Source organism: Oryzias latipes, chromosome 4, assembly GCF_053564925.1.
Source record: "Oryzias latipes strain Hd-rR chromosome 4, Olatipes_Hd-rR_3.1".
NCBI classification, from domain to species: Eukaryota; Metazoa; Chordata; class Actinopteri; order Beloniformes; family Adrianichthyidae; genus Oryzias; species Oryzias latipes.
In genome coordinates, this window is record NC_136240.1 from 2,813,186 (window position 1) to 2,836,130 (window position 22,945).

The 22,945-nt window shown below is 47.7% G+C and overlaps 1 protein-coding gene across 4 annotated transcripts; it reads left to right on the top strand.

The window, feature by feature from the left end:
- Positions 1-334: 334 nt before the first annotated feature.
- Positions 335-19,711, top strand: slain2 (SLAIN motif family, member 2). 4 transcript variants are annotated; one of them, XM_023953898.2, is made up of 10 exons: positions 335-1,208; positions 4,537-4,679; positions 9,884-10,048; positions 10,118-10,291; positions 10,373-10,720; positions 10,790-10,936; positions 11,661-11,741; positions 13,218-13,256; positions 17,004-17,220; positions 18,884-19,711. In XM_023953898.2, the coding sequence occupies exons 1-10, from the start codon at positions 793-795 to the stop codon at positions 18,945-18,947; spliced, it is 1,794 nt and encodes a 597-aa protein (XP_023809666.1). In that variant the 5' UTR covers positions 335-792; the 3' UTR covers positions 18,948-19,711. The 4 variants fall into 4 exon arrangements, with proteins under 4 accessions (XP_023809666.1, XP_023809667.1, XP_023809668.1 ...); XM_023953899.2 differs by lacking the exon at positions 13,218-13,256; XM_023953900.2 differs by lacking the exon at positions 11,661-11,741.
- Positions 19,712-22,945: the final 3,234 nt, after the last annotated feature.

Consider the following 22,945-nt stretch of genomic DNA (forward strand, 5'->3'; position numbering starts at 1 on the left):
GTAAAACTAACCAGAATGACAGTGTTGGAAGCAGATGAATTGAAATCAAACTTTTTATAGAGCACTTTTCAAACGACAGTAACACAAAGTTATTTATAGACCTAAAACAATTAGAAACGCTAAAATACCCAGAATGCCCTAAAGGTTCAGGTGAGGGGCGACCATGCCGAGGTGCAAACCTGGATTGAATGCTTTGATGCATGCCTGGGTGTGGGTGTGTGTGTGTGTGTGTGTGTGTGTGCCCTAAAAAAATCCAGCAGGACATGTGACGCGCGTGGAGAGAGGCGTGTGAATGCAGCTTCATGACAGTCCAACTAAAGGCTCTTTTGTAATCTGTCAGTTATGAAAAGAGGAGCAGAACATCCCGCATATTTTAAAAATCATATCCTCTACAGTTCCAGCCTGATGCTCACAGAAAAACTAAAGTTCTCGTCTGTTCAAAGTGGAACCACATGTGCGCAGCAACACTGGCGGAGTTGAAGCGAAACTTTGTACCACGTGGTCCAATAGGTGTTGGTTGCGTGCTCGTGCCCGTAGCCCGGCGTGGTGACGTAGGCTGTCCGCCTGTTGGTGTTTCTCAGTTGGTGACGAGTGTTTTGGAGATGGCCTCGACCCTGCCCGTCAAGTCCCGGATAAGATGACGCCTCGGGGCCGCCTAAGTCCGCTGAACCCCCCCGTGTCAGGCCGGAACCGCCAGAAAACCGTGAAGTAAAGCAGGAGGAAGGAGGCGCGCGGCGAGGAGCGCCTCGGTCCACTCCTTCCGTCCTCTCGTCGCTCGGCGGAGGATCCACCATGGAGGATATCAACTCCAACATCAACGCGGACCTGGAGGTGCGGAAGCTCCAGGACTTGGTGAAAAAGCTGGAGCAGCAGAACGAGCAGCTCCGGAGCCGCTCCACGCTGCTGTCCTCCTCCGGAGCCCTGTCAGGGAGCCACCGGCCGCTCAGCGCCGGCTACGACGCCGCCGGGCTGGCCGGCTTCCCCGGGGTGGGGTTCGGCGGCTACGGGGAGGTGTTGGAGAACAGCCGCTGCCGGAGCCCCAGACTCTCCTACGACGGGATCAGCTTCAGGAGGCCGTACGACGGCGAGGGGGCGACGGCCGCGGCGCCGAGCAGCGCGGCGGCGGAGGGGGCAGCCTCAGTCCTGGACGAGGTGGAGATCCTGGACCTGGAGGAGATGGACTGTCTCAACGAAGAGGAGGACAGCTGGTGAGTGGAGGGCCTCCGGGCAGGGGGCGGCTGTGGGCTGGATGTCTGACCACTGTTGGAGCTCCGGGCTGGCGAGGCCCTCAGGTCTACCCTGAGCCTCCAGGACCCTGGATTCAGCCGCAGACTGCTTGCTTGGCTCGTCCAGGCAGTGGTGGCAGGAGATCAGTGTGTAGGCTCACTCTAAAGTTGTGTTGCGCAACAGCCCTGCGGCAGAGGAGGCCCTGCTTCACCTCCTCAGCTCCCTGCAGCTCTGCAGTTGGCACAGGAAGCAGCGGGTGGAGTTCAGATGTGTTTTGTGACATCTTCATACACCAGGATGACCTCTCTGCGTTTGTCTAGAAAACCATTTTATTACCTTCTTCCAATCCATAGCAGGGCTGTACCACATGAGGAAAACCTGCCATATTAGTGATCAGTGTTGTGATGCTGAGATAACTTAACCATTCATTAGCAAAGAAGTGAAATCCTGCTTGTCATGCATCTGAAAGTAGTTCTCCACATCTGACCCATCCCCTGGGGGGAGCTGCAGACACAACCATTTGGTGGTCCAACCCCCCCAATCCAACCCCTTAATGCTGAGTGTCAAACAGGGTCTGAGAGTCTTGACTGTGGATTTGAACCACAACCTTCCAGTGTCGGGGCGGACACTACACAAGGCCACTGAGCGGGTTAAATAGCAAAACAAAGACTATGTGCGTATCATTTCCATTTCACTGCCACAGTTTAAGTTAAATAAAACTCAACATAACTTACATTTTCTCCAAAGGACAATCCGCTACTTGGGAGGCGGGCATCTAACAAACGGGCTCCATCCGATTGGTCAAATGCTTACAAGGCTCGTTAAATACCTCCAAGCTGCCGTAATATTCTTTCAGCATGCGCGTAAACATTTAAGGTAACCACTCATGGCAGTTTCCACCGTCTTTTGCATCTCATCCATTGCCATGTCAAAGAATGTGCGGTATATTGTGCAGCCTAATCTCAGCCTCCAGTGGAAACTTGAACTTTTGTCATGTTGAACCTGTAAAAGTTTGTTCAAATGTTTCCATACTGGATTTTTTTCCTTTTAAACTCATAGTGATATTGAGTATTGATACATGAATAAAAAAACAACAGCATTTCCGTTTCACTGCAACCGTTTCAGTTAAATAAAAGTCAACATAGCTTACTTTTTCTCCAAATCACCATCGTCTAAAAAGGAGATGGGCATCCAGCATAAAGGAGCTCCATCTGATTGGTCAAATGTGTAAATGGCTGCATTTGACTCGTTAAATATTTCAAGCCGCTGTAAGATTGTTTGAGCATGGGTGTAAACATCTATTGCAGTTTACCTCATCTTTTATGATGTGCGTATCGCACAGGCTGATATTGTGATGAGGATAAAGTTGCGCTTTATTGTGCGGGCAGGCCTACACCATGGTGATTGTTGTGTGCCAGTGCACAGCTTTTGCTTTATGGAGGTTAGAAAACCGTTTCATCCAAACAGAAGTGCATGATCTCCTGATGCTGATCATTAGAGGGGAGGTTTGCATGAACATCTGTTCTAGTCATTTCATTCCTGCTAACTGGAACATAACGATGGCTCTTCTTTAAGAAACGATGATTTGTTCTTCTAAGAGGACTGCTTTGGCTATTACACTGCAATAGACAAGAGTTCTAGATGTAGCTCATAAAAAGCAGCTGTCATCTTAGATAACGTCATCTGTGCTAAACAGTAACTATTTCACGTGGTCTATAAAGTTGTGGGGTGCAGTGCTGACGCAGACAAACTTTGCCTCACTGCAGTTTGGGATTTATGTTTGCTGAAAAGGGTTTTGAGCTTTTGTTTCCCATCTGGAGAGGAGAGTCCGTCCGATAGTTGAACCTCAGATTCAGGAACAACAGTGCGGTTTCCGTCCTGGTTGTGGAACAGTGGACCAGCTCTACACCCTCTTCAGGGTGATGGAGGGTTTGTGGGAGTACACTTATCCAGTCCATATGTGTTTGGTGGAATTGGAGTAGGCGTTTGATTGCGTCCCCCGTGGTATCCCGTGGAGGGTGTTCTGGGAGGGTGGGGTCCAGGGAGCCTTACTGAGGGCTGTCCGGTCTCTGTATGACCGGAGCAAGAGCTTGGTGTTCATAGCCGGCAGTAAGTCAGACCTGTTCCCGGTGCATGTTGGACGGATGATGTTGGATTCATCAAGCCAGGACCTCCAGCGTGCATTGGGGCTGTTTGCGGCCGAGTGTGAAGCAGCTGGGATGAGGGTCAGCACCACTAAATCTGAGGTCATGGTTCAGAGGTCAAGGTAGTTTGCCATCTCTCGGTGGGTGGAGTGAAAAGAGAGCTGAGCTAAAAAGCAAAGCTCTCAATTTACCGGTTGATCTTGGTTCCAATACTCACTTATGGTCATGAGCTCTGGGTCATGACTGAAGGAACGAGGTCCTGATTACAAGTGGCTGAAATGAGCTTCCTCCGTAGGGTGGCTGAGCGCTCCCTTAGAGATTGGGGGGGGGGGGGGGGGGGGGTGTCTCTGTCACCTGCAGAGACCTCTGAGTACAACCGCTAGAGAGGCGTTCTGGGCATGTCCCACTGGGTGGAGGCCCCGGGGAAGACCCAGGACACCCTGGAGAGACTATGCCGCTCTGCTGGCCTGGGAACGCCTCGGGGTCCCCCAGAGGAGCTGGAGGAAGTGGCCGGGTGAGAGTAGTCGGGGCATCTTTACTTAGTCTGCTGCCCCCTCGACCCGGTCCTGGATAAGCGGAGGAAGATGATGGATGGACGGATGGATATTTCCCATCATGCAGCTGCAGATTCCTGTGATTGCAGCCGTTCTCCCCGTGCTCCGCAGGAACGCTGTGCTGTTGTGTCTGACCTCGCCATCGGGTTGATGTTTGGGATTTTTGTGTAGTGCCAGCTCCTGTCACAGACTCCTGTAATCCCAAAGAATTAGCATCAAGCAGGATTTGGCCTGCTCCTGCAGCTCTCTAAGCGTGGATACATGCTAGTGACAGTTTGACTACACACAGTCTGCAGGGTCGTCACATACCTGGGAGTTTTCCTGGAAAACGTTTGTGCTGACAAACGACGTGCTGTCCTGCTCTGAGGCTTGGATTTCCCATCACATGCCGTACTTCAGTGAAGTTTTGGTTTCATTAGAACGGCTGCCGTCCTACATTTCTCCTTTGTAGTTACTCTGTACTTTGAATCATGGCGCCTTTAATGTAACCCTCAGGTCCCAGCATATACCACTGATTCCTGGATCAAAGGGAGTTCATTTGGATGGCTGTTTTTTAGGAGGGACGGAAACAGTTGATGTTGCCTGAAGTCAATCGTGTTTCTCTTTTCCAGGTTATACGAGGGTAAACTCAACAGTCCCCTTCAGAAAGCCTTGAGTCCCATCGTTTGGTGTCGGCAGACTCTGGACAACCCCAGTCCTGAGATGGAATCAGCCAAGCGCTCACTCATCCACAGACTAGACCTCACTTTGTCAGGTAAACGGACATGAGCAGCTGTCACCATGACGATCACAGAGGCTGGTGGAGTATGTGTTTTATTATTACCAGATGGTCTTTTTGAATTGGCATGTGTTGGAGAAAGCCATTCTGGTGGTCTTGATCATGATGGTTCCATCTGAATTTGATCATTCATCATCTGGCAGAAAGTTTTTCACACGCCAGCCAGTCAAAAGAAGAGCTGCAGCGTCTTCAGGAGCCTCTACAGGCGGATCAGTGGAGCTGTCAGAGCTCCCCATTGGAAGTTTATTGTTGCATTACGAGAACAGCAGCTGATCAGTCGCAGTCTGTGCCATGAATTCAGTTCCCATCATGAATGAAAGTAAAGCTGCTGAAACAACAACGTCAGGCTCTGTGGGGTCACATTGTGTCCCAGACGGTGCTAATTCTTGGTTGGGTTGACTTTTGGAGAAACTGGACATTTTTTTATCTCTGTTAAAATTTCTCGATATCTTTGTTCTGATTCTATTCCTAAATGGATCCCTGGAGGAACCTGCAGCTTTAGACTCACTCTGATGAAAACTGTGGCTTTGGTGTTGCTAACATGATCTTGCATGACTGTTTCTTATTTGTGACGGAGAATACATACTGGGAAGGGTCTTGTGCTCCGACTCCCTTCTCCGAATTCTTAGCAGCGGGAAGGGGAAGGGGTCGCTCTGCCCCCACAGTCCTGCCCACAACTTAGGGGTGAATTCATGATTAACTCCTGCCGCTCTGCAGAAACTATGTCTTAGAAACCGACAGATTTTTTTTAGGGCTGCACGATATGAGGAAAACTCACGATATGCGATATCAGTGATTAATATTGTGATAACGATATAATTTACGGTATAAAAACAAAGAGCAAAACAATCAAAAACATCATTCCCATTTCATTGCAAAAGTTTATACTCCAAATGACCCTCGTAGACATGGTAGGCGAACATCAAACATAAAAGGGCTCCATCTGATTGGTCAACAACGTGAAGGCGTCCATCCGATTGGTCAAATGCATAAAGGGATTTATTTGATTGGTTAAATGCTTCAAGTTGCCATAAGATTGTTTTAGGACATTTAAGGTAACCATGTATCACAGTTCTAGCCGACCTTTGCTATCTGAATATTGCACAGCTTGAAATGGCGATAACAAGACATTTGCGGTATATTGTGCAGGCCTAGTTTTTTTTATTTTGGCTGAAAACGGCATAACTATGAATTAGACCTTATGTCACATTTAGTAGCAGGAGTTTTGTTTTTATTCAGGACCATTTTAGTGCATGAAGCCACTGAGGCTGCAGTAGAATGCCCCCCCCCCCACCTCTTTTCAATCATACCAGTAGCAAAGAAATATTAACAAAAAAAAGCCAGAGGAAGAAATTGTTGACAGCAAAGACAGCAACCAGCAGTGAGTGACTTTAAGCTGGTCAAGAAGAGACTGGACAGATGAGCTGTGGACCCGCCCACTTATTGAGAACCAGAACCAAGTATGTACCATCGTACAGTACCATCGACTGTATCTGAGAACTGGAGTGTGTTGTCACCCTTAGAAAAGTGTTTACGTCCAACCAAATAAAGTCAATTCAGGCGTCAATACTAACAGCTGTTTCTTTCTCTATATAAGTCTGTGGGGTTTGGGTACTTCCTGTTTAGAATGCCACAGGGGAGGGGTCACTCAGTCCAGTTCTCATGTACAGTCAAGGCTATAACTATGAATGCACATCTCTCCTTTAACACTTGAAAGCAAACTTATACCAGACTATCAATATGAAAAACATTAGATTATAGTCCATGAAATGATCATCTGTACATTCAGACTAATCAGCTTCTAAAGAATGAATCTACATTCATGGGTTTGTTGTGGACTTGGATGGGGTTTAGTTCGCATGCAGAGAGACGTCCACTGCATTAATGTCTCTGCTTCAGCCACACATGTAGTTCCTTCAGACTGTTGGCCCATACAGCCGACCGGATCTGTGGCGGGGCGGAGCGTCAGCCATGAGCAGACTGAAGGTCCACAGAGCTCTCTGATTCAGTTTTCAAAAGTCTTCTGAATAAATTCAGCTGCATCACGCTGCCTTCTCCTCACCTCATGAACTAAATTTAGTCTGTCAAGAAGGAGGGCCAAACTGGAACGGGTCATTTCCATTTTCACAGCAGCTCATGTGACTGACGGTGTTGAGCAACAGGTCACCCATGGTTGTTCTGAAAGCAGATAGGACGTTTACTGCTGCGTTGTGTAAGAGCTTCAGCAGACCTTTCCCTGCAGGTTCATCTTCTTTGTCAGCATGTTCTCCAGTTATTGCTGGCTCCAAATGTGGGACAGAAGTTTGTCTAAGGGCTGGAGATCCAAACAATCCTTATAAGTCTTTGGCTTATAATGGAAAATAAAGTGCTGTTCAAAAACCCGCTGTCTGCTTCCTGCCTGTACAGACCTATTAGACCTACAGGCCTTCAGGCCCACAGACCTGTCCTGACCAGGTCTGCGGGCCTACAGACCTGGTCAGGACAGGTCTGTCCACCTACAGATCTGCTGCCTGTCTGCCTCTCATTCTGTCTGTCTTTCTACCCGTCTGCATATCTTCTGCTGCCTGTCTTTGGGCCTGCTAGCTGTCAGTGAGTGAAGGTCTTCTGGGGTAAAATGACGGCCTGTTGCATAGCTAACATGGAGGAAATGCCAGTGTGTGTAGGGGGGGGGGCTGTCACTGACTGGACTTTCCTCTGTCAGCTGTTCAAATATGTTTTCTGTGTTTGTTCTGATTTTTCCTGAAACAGTCTCCTGTTTGTTTCTGAGCGGAGCTTTGTTCCATGTTTTCTTTCCCAACATTTCAACCCCCCCGGCCTGAAGCTGTTTTTCTAGACACCATCCATACTTTCCAGCAATCATAAAATTCTTTCAGCCCCAAACTTCCCATCAGTCTTCTGAGTCCTCTTGTGTCTGAACATGGAGCGTACCGTCGTCCTGCAGGTCCCTGTAGATCTGTGTGATGACGGGGAGTGAAGGTGGATCTGCTCCAGGTCCTGTGGCACTCAGCTGCTGACTGTCATGGGTTGGGCTGAAAATCATGAATAAGCTGCATTTAAAACTCTCCAGTCTTTGTTTGCCTCCAACCACATAGAAGTGCTTCAGTGTTGTTGTTGACTGGACTCACTGGCTGATCTGAGTGTGAAGGAACAGACTTCCTGAATAATGCAGAAGAGAGAAAGGAAGTTGCCCCCCATCCACCATAGAGAGGTTTAAACACTCCGCTCAGAGGAGAACAGAGGGATGGAAGAATCACAGACATTGTGCATTGAGCCTGAGAGCTGAACAGGATGCATTGTTGAGTTAATGGGAGAACTAATGAAGCCTGAGCTCCATCAGGCTCAGCATACGCTGCAGCAGACTGACAGCACAGCTCAGAGAAGAGCTGCTCCACTCCCCTCATGCTAATGTTTCAAACGAGGATCCTCTGACGTCCGGTTCTTACAGGTTCAGTCAGAGACCTTCAGAGAGCCACTCCAATGAAATGGGTCTTTTGTTTTTAACATGTTTTTGTAGCATTTCTCTGATGATGGATGAAACAATTAAGCTCAAGATTACATTTCTGAGTATTTCTTTATTTACATTGCTGTGAATCAGGAGCAGACGAAAAAATTCAGTTTGACAAAGATCATAATTGTTACATTTTAAATAGTCAGCGGGCCACCAGCTCCCTGCTCTGCTCCATTCTGATCATCCACCTGCAGATCCATGAACGTCTGTGGAGGGTGAAATGAATTTGTCTGATGGGACTGGAGCATGGCTGTCAGTGACTGTCAACAGAAAAAAGGGGCGCTTGCCAGCATACTAGCAAAGCATGGTGGGATTTGTAGTATTAGCTGTACAGTATATACCTCGGGCCAGCTCTAATGCACGTTTGATATGATCTCGCAGGCCAAGTATAATTACACTACGGGCCAAATTTGGCCCCCAGACCTGAGTTTGACACGAGCTTCAGAGCTTCAGAGCTCTGGACCACTGCCTCTCATTCCAGACCTCATCATGGGCCCACGGAGCTGAAGGGACTTTCTCTGCAGCTGGGACATTACAGACTTGTTACATCATCAACACATTTCTTTTTCAAACCTTCCTAAGGTACTAATTATAGATTTATAAATGTAAAACTTGTAGGATTTGGGGAGTCTCTTCTTTTGTCCTCAAATGCATGAAGTTCTTTAATGAATGAATGTAATGAACCACTCCAGCATTAGCAGCTGCATTGATATGATTGACATATCTTTAGTTGTAATATCTTTTCACAATGTGCCATCATAACAAGTCTATTGAAGTAGATGATTTCTGATGTTCTCGTTTCATGAAACACACCAGCAAAAGAAACATCATGATCCTGTCCCTGCAGGCTGCTTGAATCAGCTTTTTACCCAGAGACAGCGTTTTCTTTCTTGACCTTTGACCTCAGGTTTTCCTAAAGTCCTAGGGCTGTTTGTGGGGAGATGTTCTCTTTTGACTGAGATCTTCTTTACATCTTCTTTATCAAATGTTCCTTATAGCCGTTTTGCCACTACCCACCAGATGTGAACATTGACTGTAAATGAGACCTGGACTGAGTGTGACGTCACCCAAAGAAAATGCTTTCCACCTCGCCATTTCTCACGACACATCTGTCGTCGCGTTGGAAGCAGACGTCCTCAGTAAGCCGTGATTGGTCCGTGTTGGTCTTTGTTTTCGTTTCTATGGCAACCACTCTCTCCAGTCAGTAGTGAAAATGTTAGAAGTCAATGAAAACGATTCATTTATTCATTTTCTATTCCGTTTTGGCCCTTTCTGGACTGCTGGGGCCTATCCTATGTCACAGGGCCACAATTACACACCTCACACCCATGGACAATTTAGCGTGACCAATTAACCTGTGAAGCATGTAATTGGACGGTGGGAGGAACCCCCGCATGCACGGGGAGAACACGCTAACTCCACACAGAAAGGTGCACCGCTGGTGTTCAGATTCAGGCCCCCCACCCGGGACTTGAACCAGGGGCCTTCTTGCTGTGAGGCAAGAGTGCTAACCACTGCTCCAGCGTGCCTCAATGGAAACGATGCTACATCTATATGTTTACATGTTAGCGTGTCTTGGTTTATGGATGTTAGTGTTGTTTGGTGTAGATATGAACCACTGTCTGCGCAGGCTTCAGTGTGTCTAAGGTGACGTGTCATCTGTGATCTGCAGCCAAGCGCAGGAGTCTGAACGGCAGTCCCTTCCTCCAGCAGAGCTACGGAAGCCCATACAGCACAAACGCAGCCAACAGTCCATACAGCAGCGGCTTCAATTCGCCCTCCTCCACCCCCAGCAGAGTGCCCATCGTCAGACAGCAGCTGCTGCCCGGCACCACAGGTGAGCCGCCCCCCAGCAGTGAGTGGGTTTGCTTCATTCGTGTGGCTAAAACTCTGCCTTCATTTGCAGCTCAGCAGCGGAACGCGGCAGCAGACAGAAACCCTCCCCCCGTCAGCCCGCAGTCCTCGGTAGACAGCGAGCTGAGCACGTCTGAGATGGATGAGGACTCTGTGGGTTCATCCAACACCTACAAGCTCAACGATGTCACTGATGTCCAGATACTGGCGCGCATGCAGGAGGAGAGTACGTACCGCCCGTCTTCCCCGCAGCTCCGCCTTTTCCTTGCAGGTGCAGCAGTGTTGACTGTGTTTGCTCCGGCTGCAGGTTTGAGGCAGGACTATGCCGCCACCACATCCAGGCGGAGCTCCGGCTCATCCTGTCACTCTCTGCGCCGCAGCACCTTCAGCGATCAGGAGCTAGATGCCCACAGTCTGGAGGACGAGGAGGAGGCCCCACACCTGGCTTTTCCCCACTCCTCCACCCGATTTAGCCCCTCCCCTCGCCACTCTCCTCGTGTCTCCCCGCGAAATTCTCCCCGCTCGCGCTCCCCCGCTCGCTCCATTGAATTCAGCCGCAGCTCGCCGCAACCCGTCATCAGCCGCCTGCAGCAGCCTCGCCACTCCCTGCAAGGCCACGGCCACGAGCTGCAGACCAACGTGGTTAAGAACGAAGGTGAGCCCAGACCAGAGAAGCCGTCTATCACCTCCTGGCGTGTCTTGATCCATCTCCTTTCTGTTATAGAAAAGCTGCGCCGCAGTCTTCCCAACCTCTCACGCTCCTCTACGGCACCGGCTCACGCAGCAGAACCCGCCAAGAACAGCCGCAGCTGCGAGTCCAACCTGCAAGTGCCAAATGGAGGCTCCCCCCAACACCAGAGACAGTCTGCCAGTGAGTATCACTACTTCTGTACGCTGCTGTGAGGTACTGCAGCCGCCGATGCACGTCTGCACTGCAGACGGCTGCTTAAAGGCGCTGCTGCAGCCGCTAATGCAAGCCTGTGCTGCAGACGGCTGCTGTGACTGCGTTGCAGGCCTGCCCTGCTGGCGGCCTGCTTGTAAAGTGCCGTACGAGGCTTTTATCTGACATGTTTGTTTCATTCTCTTTCCTGCTGTCAAAATAAAAGCATGGCCCTGCGATCTGAAGCTGCTTGTACCTCTGAGTCTGTTTGATGCTCTTTTGCAGCTTTAACTCCAGTTAATCGGTGCTGTAACGGTTTTGTTCTTAATCCAGACAGTAATCCGTCTCTGTTACAGAGGGTCAAAGGTCAGGTTTAGCTGGTTAAATGCGACTGCCTTCATTCTGTCTGAGCCAATCTTCACTGAGGAAGAGGAGCATTCTCCTTGTTGGGTCTTTGGTTGCTCTGGTTTGTTCTTCTGAGCTTCAGCGGCACTAAAGACCTCCTCCTGCCTTCCTGTCCAGCATGTGGTTTTAAGAATGTCTTTACCTCACCTTTGCTCCCACTTTTCCAAGTCTGAAGGTCCCGTTTCCACTCTGCTCAGGCAGTCTTCTGCTTCTTCTCCTCAACAAACCTGCTTGGACATTCTTTGGTGTGTGGAGCCCTCTAGTGGCAGAGCACAGCCAGGATCCCGGCTGACTTGTCCTTGTTTTGCAGCTCATCTCCAGAGGTTCTCCACTCCTTCACACTCGTCCCCGAAAACCAAACAGCAGCTCAAAAACCCGGCTTCCCTGCGAGGTAACACTCTGTGGGCTGACCTGGCACACAGACATGCACACTCTGAGACACGATGACGGGGAGAGGACAGCATGAATGCAGACTGCAGCTCCTTCTGATCTGAGGATGGACAGACACTTGTCAGATGCTTCTAGCCGTCCGTCTGTCTCACACGCTCAGGTCACAAGAACATCTTTGCCTTTGCAGATGTTTCACATGCAGTTTAGCGATTAGAGATTCAATATTTGTGCCTCCAAAATGTTTCAAGTTACATTTCTAAATGGTCCCTTTTCCCAACAGTTTCTAACTGAATGATCACAGTGGTGCTGGTCTGTGGGTCACAAAAAATAGGATTTCTCTGTTTTATTGAGTTCATTGATTCTCTCATCACATCTGTCTTGATGGACGTCCAGATTCTGGTCTCTGCCACATCTTTTCACGTCTGCATCCTTCTAAAGCAGCTGCTTTTCCATCATACATGACTGCTAAATTAGAACCTCAAAGCATGTTTGGAAAGTTTCAGCATAAAAGAGTGAGGAAACGGGAGGAGAGCCGACAACTGCAGAGAAAAAGAAAGTCTGAGCAGTCCTACTTAAGATTTACTGCGACAGATAGTTGCAGTGAGCGTCTAATTTTACATAGACGCTGCTAATTCTGTTTTCCACACGACAGATTCAAGTTATCATTGTGTTTAGATAATACTAGTTTTCTTCTGGTCACATGCATTATTCATCTATTTAGCTTGGATCGATTCCGATTGGGGAATCGATCCAGACTTGGTAGCGACATATGGAGGATTCAGACATGCCATGGTGCAGCGGAAACGACACAAAGTCTTTCATAAATCAGAATACAGCTGTGAAAGAAAAGGTCTGGAACAAGATTCACCAGATCTGCACTGCTTTGACGTTTGACACCAAGACTCTTCAACTGTAGGGGGGGGGCATGCACGGCTGAACAGAAGAAAACGGGAAGAAGAAGAAGGCCCTCCCTTCTTGTGTAGTGTGAACATCATGTGTGTTCCTGAACACGCTTCACACGCTCAGTGTGAGCGGAGCTGAAGAAGCTCTGAAGCAGCAGAGCTCCGTCCAGCCCCCCCGGATCACAAACCCCCCGCTCCGGCTCTGTCAGGTGGTGTGGTCTGGCTCCTCCTGCCCCCCCCGAGGGCTCTCCAGCGAAGAGGAGCAGAGACGACCCTCACATCAGAAACAGATGAGGTTGATTCTCCTGGGGAGCTGATGACCTCGGGTGAACCTGAACCTAGAAACTGCTGCTGTTCCAAATCCTCATCAACGTCACTCTGAGGTTCTGAAAGAAGTGAACCCAGAGACTCTGCTCTCTTTGTCCGGAGAATCCAGCCTGGAGGGTCTGAAGAGGTTCAGCCGCTCTCACCAGCTGTGTCTGGACTGAAGGATGCTGGGGGGGTCAGGGTGCTCTGCTCAGTGACTGCTCTTCCTGCATTAAGGTCCTGTTTTTTCTGTCTTCACGTTTGTCCAGTCCCACTCTCCTGTTGCTTTGGAGAAGAAGGGGATTTCAGTGAGTATTGACGGTGCACACTGTGGCGTGGTTGTGTTGATGTCTGGCTGTTGGTTGTGTTGATGTCTGGCTGTTGGTTGTGTTGATGTGTGGCTGATGGTTGTGTTTATGTGTGGCTGTTGGTTGTGTTGATGTGTGGCTGTTGGTTGTGTTGATGTGTGGCTGTTGGTTGTGTTGATGTGTGGCTGATGGTTGTGTTGATGTCTGGCTGTTGGTTGTGTTGATGTCTGGCTGTTGGTTGTGTTGATGTCTGGCTGTTGGTTGTGTTGATGTCTGGCTGTTGGTTGTGTTGATGTGTGGCTGTTGGTTGTGTTGATGTGTGGCTGTTGGTTGTGTTAATGTGTGGCTGTTGGTTGTGTTGATGTCTGGCTGTTGGTTGTGTTGATGTCTGGCTGTTGGTTGTGTTGATGTCTGGCTGTTGGTTGTGTTGATGTGTGGCTGTTGGTTGTGTTGATGTCTGGCTGTTGGTTGTGTTGATGTCTGGCTGTTGGTTGTGTTGATGTCTGGCTGTTGGTTGTGTTGATGTGTGGCTGATGGTTGTGTTGATGTCTGGCTGTTGGTTGTGTTGATGTCTGGCTGTTGGTTGTGTTGATGTGTGGCTGATGGTTGTGTTGATGTCTGGCTGTTGGTTGTGTTGATGTGTGGCTGATGGTTGTGTTGATGTCTGGCTGTTGGTTGTGTTGATGTCTGGCTGTTGGTTGTGTTGATGTCTGGCTGTTGGTTGTGTTGATGTGTGGCTGTTGGTTGTGTTGATGTCTGGCTGTTGGTTGTGTTGATGTCTGGCTGATGGTTGTGTTGATGTGTGGCTGATGGTTGTGTTGATGTCTGGCTGTTGGTTGTGTTGATGTGTGGCTGTTGGTTGTGTTGATGTGTGGCTGTTGGTTGTGTTGATGTCTGGCTGTTGGTTGTGTTGATGTCTGGCTGTTGGTTGTGTTGATGTCTGGCTGTTGGTTGTGTTGATGTGTGGCTGATGGTTGTGTTGATGTCTGGCTGTTGGTTGTGTTGATGTGTGGCTGATGGTTGTGTTGGTGTCTGGCTGTTGGTTGTGTTGATGTCTGGCTGTTGGTTGTGTTGATGTCTGGCTGTTGGTTGTGTTGATGTGTGGCTGATGGTTGTGTTGATGTGTGGCTGATGGTTGTGTTGATGTGTGGCTGTTGGTTGTGTTGATGTGTGGCTGTTGGTTGTGTTGATGTGTGGCTGATGGTTGTGTTTATGTGTGGCTGTTGGTTGTGTTGATGTGTGGCTGTTGGTTGTGTTGATGTGTGGCTGATGGTTGTGTTGATGTGTGGCTGTTGGTTGTGTTGATGTGTGGCTGTTGGTTGTGTTGATGTCTGGCTGTTGGTTGTGTTGATGTGTGGCTGTTGGTTGTGTTGATGTGTGGCTGATGGTTGTGTTGATGTGTGGCTGTTGGTTGTGTTGATGTGTGGCTGTTGGTTGTGTTGATGTCTGGCTGTTGGTTGTGTTGATGTCTGGCTGTTGGTTGTGTTGATGTCTGGCTGTTGGTTGTGTTGATGTGTGGCTGTTGGTTGTGTTGATGTCTGGCTGTTGGTTGTGTTGGTGTCTGGCTGTTGGGTGTGTTGATGTCTGGCTGTTGGTTGTGTTGATGTGTGGCTGATGGTTGTGTTGATGTCTGGCTGTTGGTTGTGTTGATGTCTGGCTGTTGGTTGTGTTGATGTCTGGCTGTTGGTTGTGTTGATGTGTGGCTGTTGGTTGTGTTGATGTCTGGCTGTTGGTTGTGTTGATGTCTGGCTGTTGGTTGTGTTGATGTCTGGCTGTTGGTTGTGTTGATGTGTGGCTGATGGTTGTGTTGATGTCTGGCTGTTGGTTGTGTTGATGTGTGGCTGATGGTTGTGTTGGTGTCTGGCTGTTGGTTGTGTTGATGTCTGGCTGTTGGTTGTGTTGATGTCTGGCTGTTGGTTGTGTTGATGTGTGGCTGATGGTTGTGTTGATGTGTGGCTGATGGTTGTGTTGATGTGTGGCTGTTGGTTGTGTTGATGTGTGGCTGTTGGTTGTGTTGATGTGTGGCTGATGGTTGTGTTTATGTGTGGCTGTTGGTTGTGTTGATGTGTGGCTGTTGGTTGTGTTGATGTGTGGCTGATGGTTGTGTTGATGTGTGGCTGTTGGTTGTGTTGATGTGTGGCTGTTGGTTGTGTTGATGTCTGGCTGTTGGTTGTGTTGATGTGTGGCTGTTGGTTGTGTTGATGTGTGGCTGATGGTTGTGTTGATGTGTGGCTGTTGGTTGTGTTGATGTGTGGCTGTTGGTTGTGTTGATGTCTGGCTGTTGGTTGTGTTGATGTCTGGCTGTTGGTTGTGTTGATGTCTGGCTGTTGGTTGTGTTGATGTGTGGCTGTTGGTTGTGTTGATGTCTGGCTGTTGGTTGTGTTGGTGTCTGGCTGTTGGTTGTGTTGATGTCTGGCTGTTGGTTGTGTTGATGTGTGGCTGATGGTTGTGTTGATGTCTGGCTGTTGGTTGTGTTGATGTCTGGCTGTTGGTTGTGTTGATGTCTGGCTGTTGGTTGTGTTGATGTGTGGCTGTTGGTTGTGTTGATGTGTGGCTGATGGTTGTGTTGGTGTCTGGCTGTTGGTTGTGTTGGTGTCTGGCTGTTGGTTGTGTTGGTGTCTGGCTGTTGGTTGTGTTGATGTGTGGCTGTTGGTTGTGTTGATGTCTGGCTGTTGGTTGTGTTGATGTGTGGCTGATGGTTGTGTTGATGTCTGGCTGTTGGTTGTGTTGATGTCTGGCTGATGGTTGTGTTGATGTCTGGCTGATGGTTGTGTTGATGTCTGGCTGTTGGTTGTGTTGATGTCTGGCTGTTGGTTGTGTTGATGTCTGGCTGTTGGTTGTGTTGATGTGTGGCTGATGGTTGTGTTGATGTCTGGCTGTTGGTTGTGTTGATGTCTGGCTGTTGGTTGTGTTGATGTCTGGCTGATGGTTGTGTTGATGTGTGGCTGATGGTTGTGTTGATGTCTGGCTGTTGGTTGTGTTGATGTCTGGCTGTTGGTTGTGTTGATGTGTGGCTGTTGGTTGTGTTGATGTCTGGCTGTTGGTTGTGTTGATGTGTGGCTGTTGGTTGTGTTGATGTCTGGCTGATGGTTGTGTTGATGTCTGGCTGATGGTTGTGTTGATGTCTGGCTGATGGTTGCGTTGATGTCTGGCTGTTGGTTGCGTTGATGTCTGGCTGTTGGTTGTGTTGATGTGTGGCTGTTGGTTGCGTTGATGTGTGGCTGATGGTTGCGTTGATGTCTGGCTGATGGTTGTGTTGATGTCTGGCTGATGGTTGTGTTGATGTCTGGCTGTTGGTTGCGTTGATGTCTGGCTGTTGGTTGCGTTGATGTCTGGCTGTTGGTTGCGTTGATGTGTGGCTGTTGGTTGCGTTGATGTCTGGCTGTTGGTTGCGTTGATGTGTGGCTGTTGGTTGCGTTGATGTCTGGCTGTTGGTTGCGTTGATGTCTGGCTGTTGGTTGCGTTGATGTCTGGCTGTTGGTTGTGTTGATGTCTGGCTGTTGGTTGTGTTGATGTCTGGCTGTTGGTTGTGTTGACGCTCTGGTTCACATTATTTTATCAGCACCACATGTTTCAGCGGGCGGACATCTTTGTTTTGGTTTACCTTTCATGCTTCTGTGCTCATTTGTGGTTCAAACAGGCGCATCGTCAGCTTTCGCTCCATTTGCAGATCATTTTTTCTAAAGTATGAAGGAGGAAGTATTATGGTATGGGCTCCAGTTAAACTGCTGTTCTGCCTCTCTGCAGTCCTTTCTCCCAGTAAGCTGAGAAGTCCCGCCACCTTATCGCCGCTGGCTCTGAAGCAGCCGCTCAAAGCCACATCCATGCCCAACTCGGCCACCTCCACCCCCACCCGCTCCCTGGCAGCCCCGCGCAGCGGCCTGCCCAGACCCAGCGCTTCAACAGGAGGAGGAGGAGGAGGCCTCCCCGTGCCCCGGAGCAAGCTGGTCCAGCCTGTGAGGAGGTGGGTGAAGTGTTGCCAGGTGACATGATTTGGGCGGGTTTGGAGTCGGTTCTGTGGTTTTTATTCCTCATTAAAATACTTTTCAATCAGACACGTGCGGTCAGAGGAAGCATGTGAGACACGTCATCATCCGCTCCATTATGAGCAACTAATAATAAAACAAATGTGTGTCCACTAATCTGTTCTGTACATGTAACCCTTGTGCTATCCTAGACACTTTACCATTGGGAGTTGGGTCATCTAGACCCACTAGACAGTGCTCTGAACCTTTTTTCTTCAATGATTTGTGATCTTCACTGGTGTCCATGGATTACATGAAATCTATCCACCTTTGTCATGGTAGGGAGAACACGTCAATGTAAGGGGGGGGGTCATCTAAGATAGCTCAAGGGTTAATTGATATGTATAAATCGATTCCTCATTTTCCCCAAAATCCCTGTATTTCTTGTTCATTTCCAGCCTCACAAACCTCAACCACATAGCAGATCCTGCAATCCTACGTAAACTGGGTTGAGTTTGTGCCTTCAGTTTACTCGGTGTATGCTGATGATCCACTGCTTCATTCTTTTGTAGACATTGTTGACATTTTCCACGACATGTCCTCATTTTCCATTTAAGAGCTAAAATATGTAAGGGTTAATGGCCAACGAAGTGTTCGTTTATTGCTTTCTAACGCACGCCGTGGAAGCACTTTCCGCAAAGTGCTCTAAAAAGTAATAACGCACACTTCGAAGGCCATTAACCTGCTTATACCATGCTCAGTTACAAAAGCAATACATATTAACCAGTTTTTAGTCCTTAATTCTTTTTTTTTCCGATTTGGATCTCTTTTCTCACAAAAAGCGGACTATTGCGTGACATATATATATATGCTTGAATAAAGCATCAGTTCAGAGAGCAAGTTCTCCTCTTACCGCTTGTTTTTGTCTAGATGATGAAGCAAAAGGTTGTTTTAAAGAAGCCGGCGCAGTGATACAAAACATTTAAGCTAGGTGACCGAACTTCTTTTTTCACCGTGCGGTTATCAGGTTTTAATGCATACCCAGCAGCCAATCAGAATCGAGTATTCAACCGGACCATGGTTTAGTTCATGTTAATTTAGCGTTCAGATCAGACTTAAAGCTGCACTGAGAAGACATGGTGTTGGTGTTGCATACATTTAGGACGTTTCCGGAGTAATCTCAGGTGACAAGTCATTTAGTTTTGAAGGTTTTATCAATAGGCTATTTAGAAAAATGGGATTCACAAGAACAGATTTTTAGAAATCCAACCGCTCTTTAAAAAAGTTTACTTCACTTAAATTCACGATAATATGTTACCAATACGTTTTTTTTCACCCGTCCAACTCTTTTTCCAGATTGTGTTTAATGTGGAAGTGAAGGGGCGGGGCATGCACGCTCAGTTTGATCCCCTGTGGTCGTTAATGAAGCTCAATGGGAGTCAACTGTTTCATGTTTTGCTCTGACTAGCTGCTAAATTGAGGATGTGAAATCATTAAAAATGTCTTCATTTTACATCAAAATGGGAAGTAATAGATAATAGATGATTGAAGACTGCTGAAAACCGTGACTCTATCTGGCAACACTGGGTGGTGCAAAGACCGTCATGTGCGGCGGTCTGAGCGGCATCACGGCCTGACGTCACTTCCCCTTTGCCTCCTTAGATCTCTTCCTGCTCCTCGGACCTACGGCGGGACGGGGGACAACTGGAGAGAAGGCTGTTACTGAGCCTGACCAGCAGGGGGGGGTCTGCCGCCACACCATCCCAACATGGCACTTTACGTATGCAGAAAACTTCTACAGTCCCAGAAACATACATGACAATGCCAAAGAAGCCGGTCCACCCCCAACCTTCAACAGAGCATGCTCAGTTCCACTGCGGCCGTCTGCGAGACCCCCCCTCAGGATGTGTTCTGGGCGGGGAGGGGTCCCATCATCGCTTTGACGTCATTTGTCGCAGTTTGTTCTCAGTATTTCCACTTTTCTTCCTCTAAAGTGCATTTGAAACCTCGACTGCGAGCTAACGCTCCAAAGCCTCTGTTTGCTTTTCAAAGTGTCAAATCAAAATGCCGGTGGTGGGGGGGGGGGCAGAGAGCACAGATCAAAGTCCTCCGTGTCAGGATAGTGGGGGTCTTCAACCAGTGCCTATAGTTTCAGTGTTGACATTCATCTTTTGCCAGCCTTGCTTTCTTTACATCCGGGTCTGTACTTTGATACGGACCCGTTTGGTTTTGTAATCGACACCTTTAGAATTGCTTTCCAATGCGCCTTTGTATTTATGGGAAAAAAGACTCATGTTGTAAATGAAACTATTTATTAAAGAGAGGTGCCTCTGTCAAAGCTCCCATACGCAGGAAGTGGGGATGAATGTTGCAAAAAGACAAAGACCACACATTTTGTGTGCATGTTTTGTTATTCCACTTTTTTTTAAACCACAATCATGTTTGGTTTCCCTGTGCAAAGCCACGTTTCAAATAAAAAAAGAAAAGGAAGTCTCTGTGTTTTTGTACTTTCATAAAGTCTCTAACCAAAAAAATACAGATACAAATGTTAATGATTAAAAAAAAATACATCTAAATACATTATTCCGATGCAATGCATTCTGGTCTATTTTCGCTGATCTAGTGAGCATCGATGCACGCTGGTTTTTCACAGACTTTGGGGAATTGCTAGGGCTCTGGATTTAGGAACTGTAGATTTGGACAGCACTAGAAAATGATGAACGTACTGTAACCCTTGTGCTATCCTAGGTACTTTAACATTGGGAGTTGGGTCATCTAGACCCACTAGACAGTGCTCTAAACCTTTTTTCTTCAATGATTTGTGATCTTCACTGGTGTCCATGGATTACATGAAATCTTTCCACCTTTATCCACCTTTGTCATGGTAGGGAGAACACGTCAATGGAAGGGGGGGGGGGGGGGTCATAGGATAGCACGAGGGTTAAAGCCAGCTGCAGGCGGCGACTTGTCATCACTGGCTGAGCGCTGCTGCGCTTCCACCGTCACGCCGCCCCTGTACCCTCCCTCACTGGCTGAGGGCTGCTTGCCCCTCGCTGCCACTTTGGCTACCAACACTGGCTAAACACTGCTGAAAGTGCAAGCACTGCAAAATGGCGACTCTTCTCCATAGCAACCATCTGGGGATGACGAACAGGTCTGAGTTTTAGAAGAATCAGCAAAGTAAACTTTTGGATTTCCTCAGCAACAGATAGTTTTCCTGAACCACACCCACATTTCTAATATGTTCATATGGTTTTGTTCAGCTTGAGCCAGTGATTCATGCATTACATTTTCACAACAGCCTGGTAAAAACTGTGGGAGTAACAGAAAAACACCGTTTGGTGAGCTGGCTACGCATCAAAACTCTCCAACTTCTAAATCTAAAGGCTCACGTGAGGGATTCAAACCCCTGGGAGGGGTTTACCTTTGTAGCTCGTACTAAAGGGGATTTTTTGGGGGGGTAAAAATTTAAGATAAAAGCCTCTTCCCAAGGTCAAAGGTCAATGAAACTATGGATATGGTTGTAGACTTAAGGTGGTTGTGTGTAAAAATTATTTTTCCATATTGTGTGAAAATTTTAAAATCGCCAAATTTCTCACTTTGCCACAAAATGGCTGCCAAGCTGTAGGCCCTGTGGCCATCCCATAATAATTTTAAAACATCCTTTAGATATTCCTTTTTCGTTTGTTACTGGATTTTGACATAAGTTTTTTAAACCCCATAGGAGAGTTTTCCCGCTGTGATGTCATCGTTTTTTGGTGTGTGTGTTTGTGTATGTTTTTTATGATAATTATGATTCAGTTTTTAGTCCAAATCCCTAAAACCTGTGTTGTTTTCTAGGACATAGTTTCTGCAGAGCGGCAGGAGGTCAGTAGAAACCTACCTCTGAGTTGTGGCATGGAGTTATTTCCCATAATGCCTTTGTTTACATGATCTCATGCTAACCACCCCCCAAGCTAATATTAGAGGTGCAAAAAAAATGGCAGTGATGTCAGATCTGTCCATCCGTACAGTTTAGATCCAGATTCAATTCAATTCGATGATATTTTAGTAATCCCAGAAGGGGAAATTTAAATTCCAGTACAACTCCAATCCCTTGTGCTATCCTAGGCACGTTAACGTTGGGAGTGGGGTCATCTAGACCCACTAGACAGTGCTCTGAACCTTTTTTCTTCAATGATTTGTGATCTTCACTGGTGTTCGTGGATTACATGAAATCTTTCCACCTTTATCCACCTTTGTCATGGTAGGGAGAACACGTCAATGGAGGGGGGGGGGGGGGTCATCTAAGATAGCTCAAGGGTTAAATGCCTGCGGGACTGGGGTGTGGAGGTGGAAGTGTGATGATTTGGGATTGAGATGACCACTCTGTACTCCAGAGGCAAATGTGAGGCCATTTTTTTCTGACAGCTGCACAGGAAGGATCAGAGAAGCAGCAAATAAACTAAACAGACCCCAAAGCACAAAACAACCAACCAACCCCTTTTCTGAATCCAGACTTTAACCCGACTAAAGCAGAGCACTAATCACTTTAACCCTTGTGCTATCTTAGATGACCCCCCCCCCCCCTTACATTGACGTGTTCTAGTGCAGGGGTGTCAAACATACAGGCCAGATGGTTCAATCATGCCCAGGCATGAAGAGTAAAACTTATGATTTTTAGAAGAAAAGGCACGTTTCTAGTCCATTCCTATGGCAAGTTATGATTTTTTAAAGAAATAACCGAAATGCACAATTCCGCCACTGGGGGGAGTAAAGGAAAAGCAAAACAGGTGAAACAGCAGAGTAAAGGCCCGTTCACACCGGGACGAATTTCGCCGGTGATTTTCGCCGACGTTTAACGCCTCGTGGCTAAACAAAGGGCACCAATGAGAGTGTGCACACCGACGCGAAAAAACGCCACGGGTCAAAAAAAAAAACGCCTCGGGTTCGTTTTTTTTTTTTCGACGCGTCGCGTCTAAATCTATTCGACCAATGAGAATGGCGCTTTTGCACACGTGTCTGGAGCTTCTGAAGTTACAGTAAAACACAACTTGGGGGGCGCTCAAACACAAAACTGCCTTGCTGAGCACATATACCAGTGAAGAAGATAGACGCCAAGTAGCGTCTACACTGCCGCGGAGAAATAATGACGGACATTCTAAAATATCCCCGAACCAAGCACCAGTTGGAGCTACTGGTGCTTGAAATATTCATGTTTTCTTTGTTTGATTCTGACAAGCGGGTAAATACTTGCTCTCTTCTTCTGAGTGAAAAGCGACTTTAAGAAGCGTAAAGTTGCGCAGCGCCACCTTGTGTACAGGAGTATTTCTGTTTACATTAAGCGCCATCTAATGTCAGGGAAGGAAATTGCATGTTCGTTCGGCTCATCGTCAGCGAAAATCGCCTGGGTGTGAACACAAAAAACGTGGCGAAAAACGCCTGGCGAATATTCGTCCCGGTGTTTACGGGCCTTAAAATGTAGTTTGGTTCTGCGCGAGCCTCATCGCTGCTATGTTGCTATAAGAATGATCAGTAGTGACACCCTAATGACCAAAATGTTGTCAGAGAGATAAAAAAAAAAAGGTTGAAGTGAAGTGCTGAGCTTTCCAGGAAAATGGAAAGTTTTATTTGTTCAAGGAGTTGAATGCAAAACCTGCATTCTTGGTATGTCATCAACAGGTTCTCCAGGAATATAACATTCAGCACCACTATGAGATTCATCACAAAGAAAAGTTTCACCAT

Excerpts from the sequence above, each read along its gene's own strand:
- slain2 (XM_023953898.2), top strand. The coding sequence starts at position 793 with ATGGAGGATATCAACTCCAACATCAACGCGGACCTGGAGGTGCGGAAG. Across the intron at positions 1,209-4,536 it reads AACGAAGAGGAGGACAGCTG|GTTATACGAGGGTAAACTCA; the intron begins GTGAGTGGAGGG and ends TCTCTTTTCCAG. Across the intron at positions 10,292-10,372 it reads GGCGCGCATGCAGGAGGAGA|GTTTGAGGCAGGACTATGCC; the intron begins GTACGTACCGCC and ends CTCCGGCTGCAG.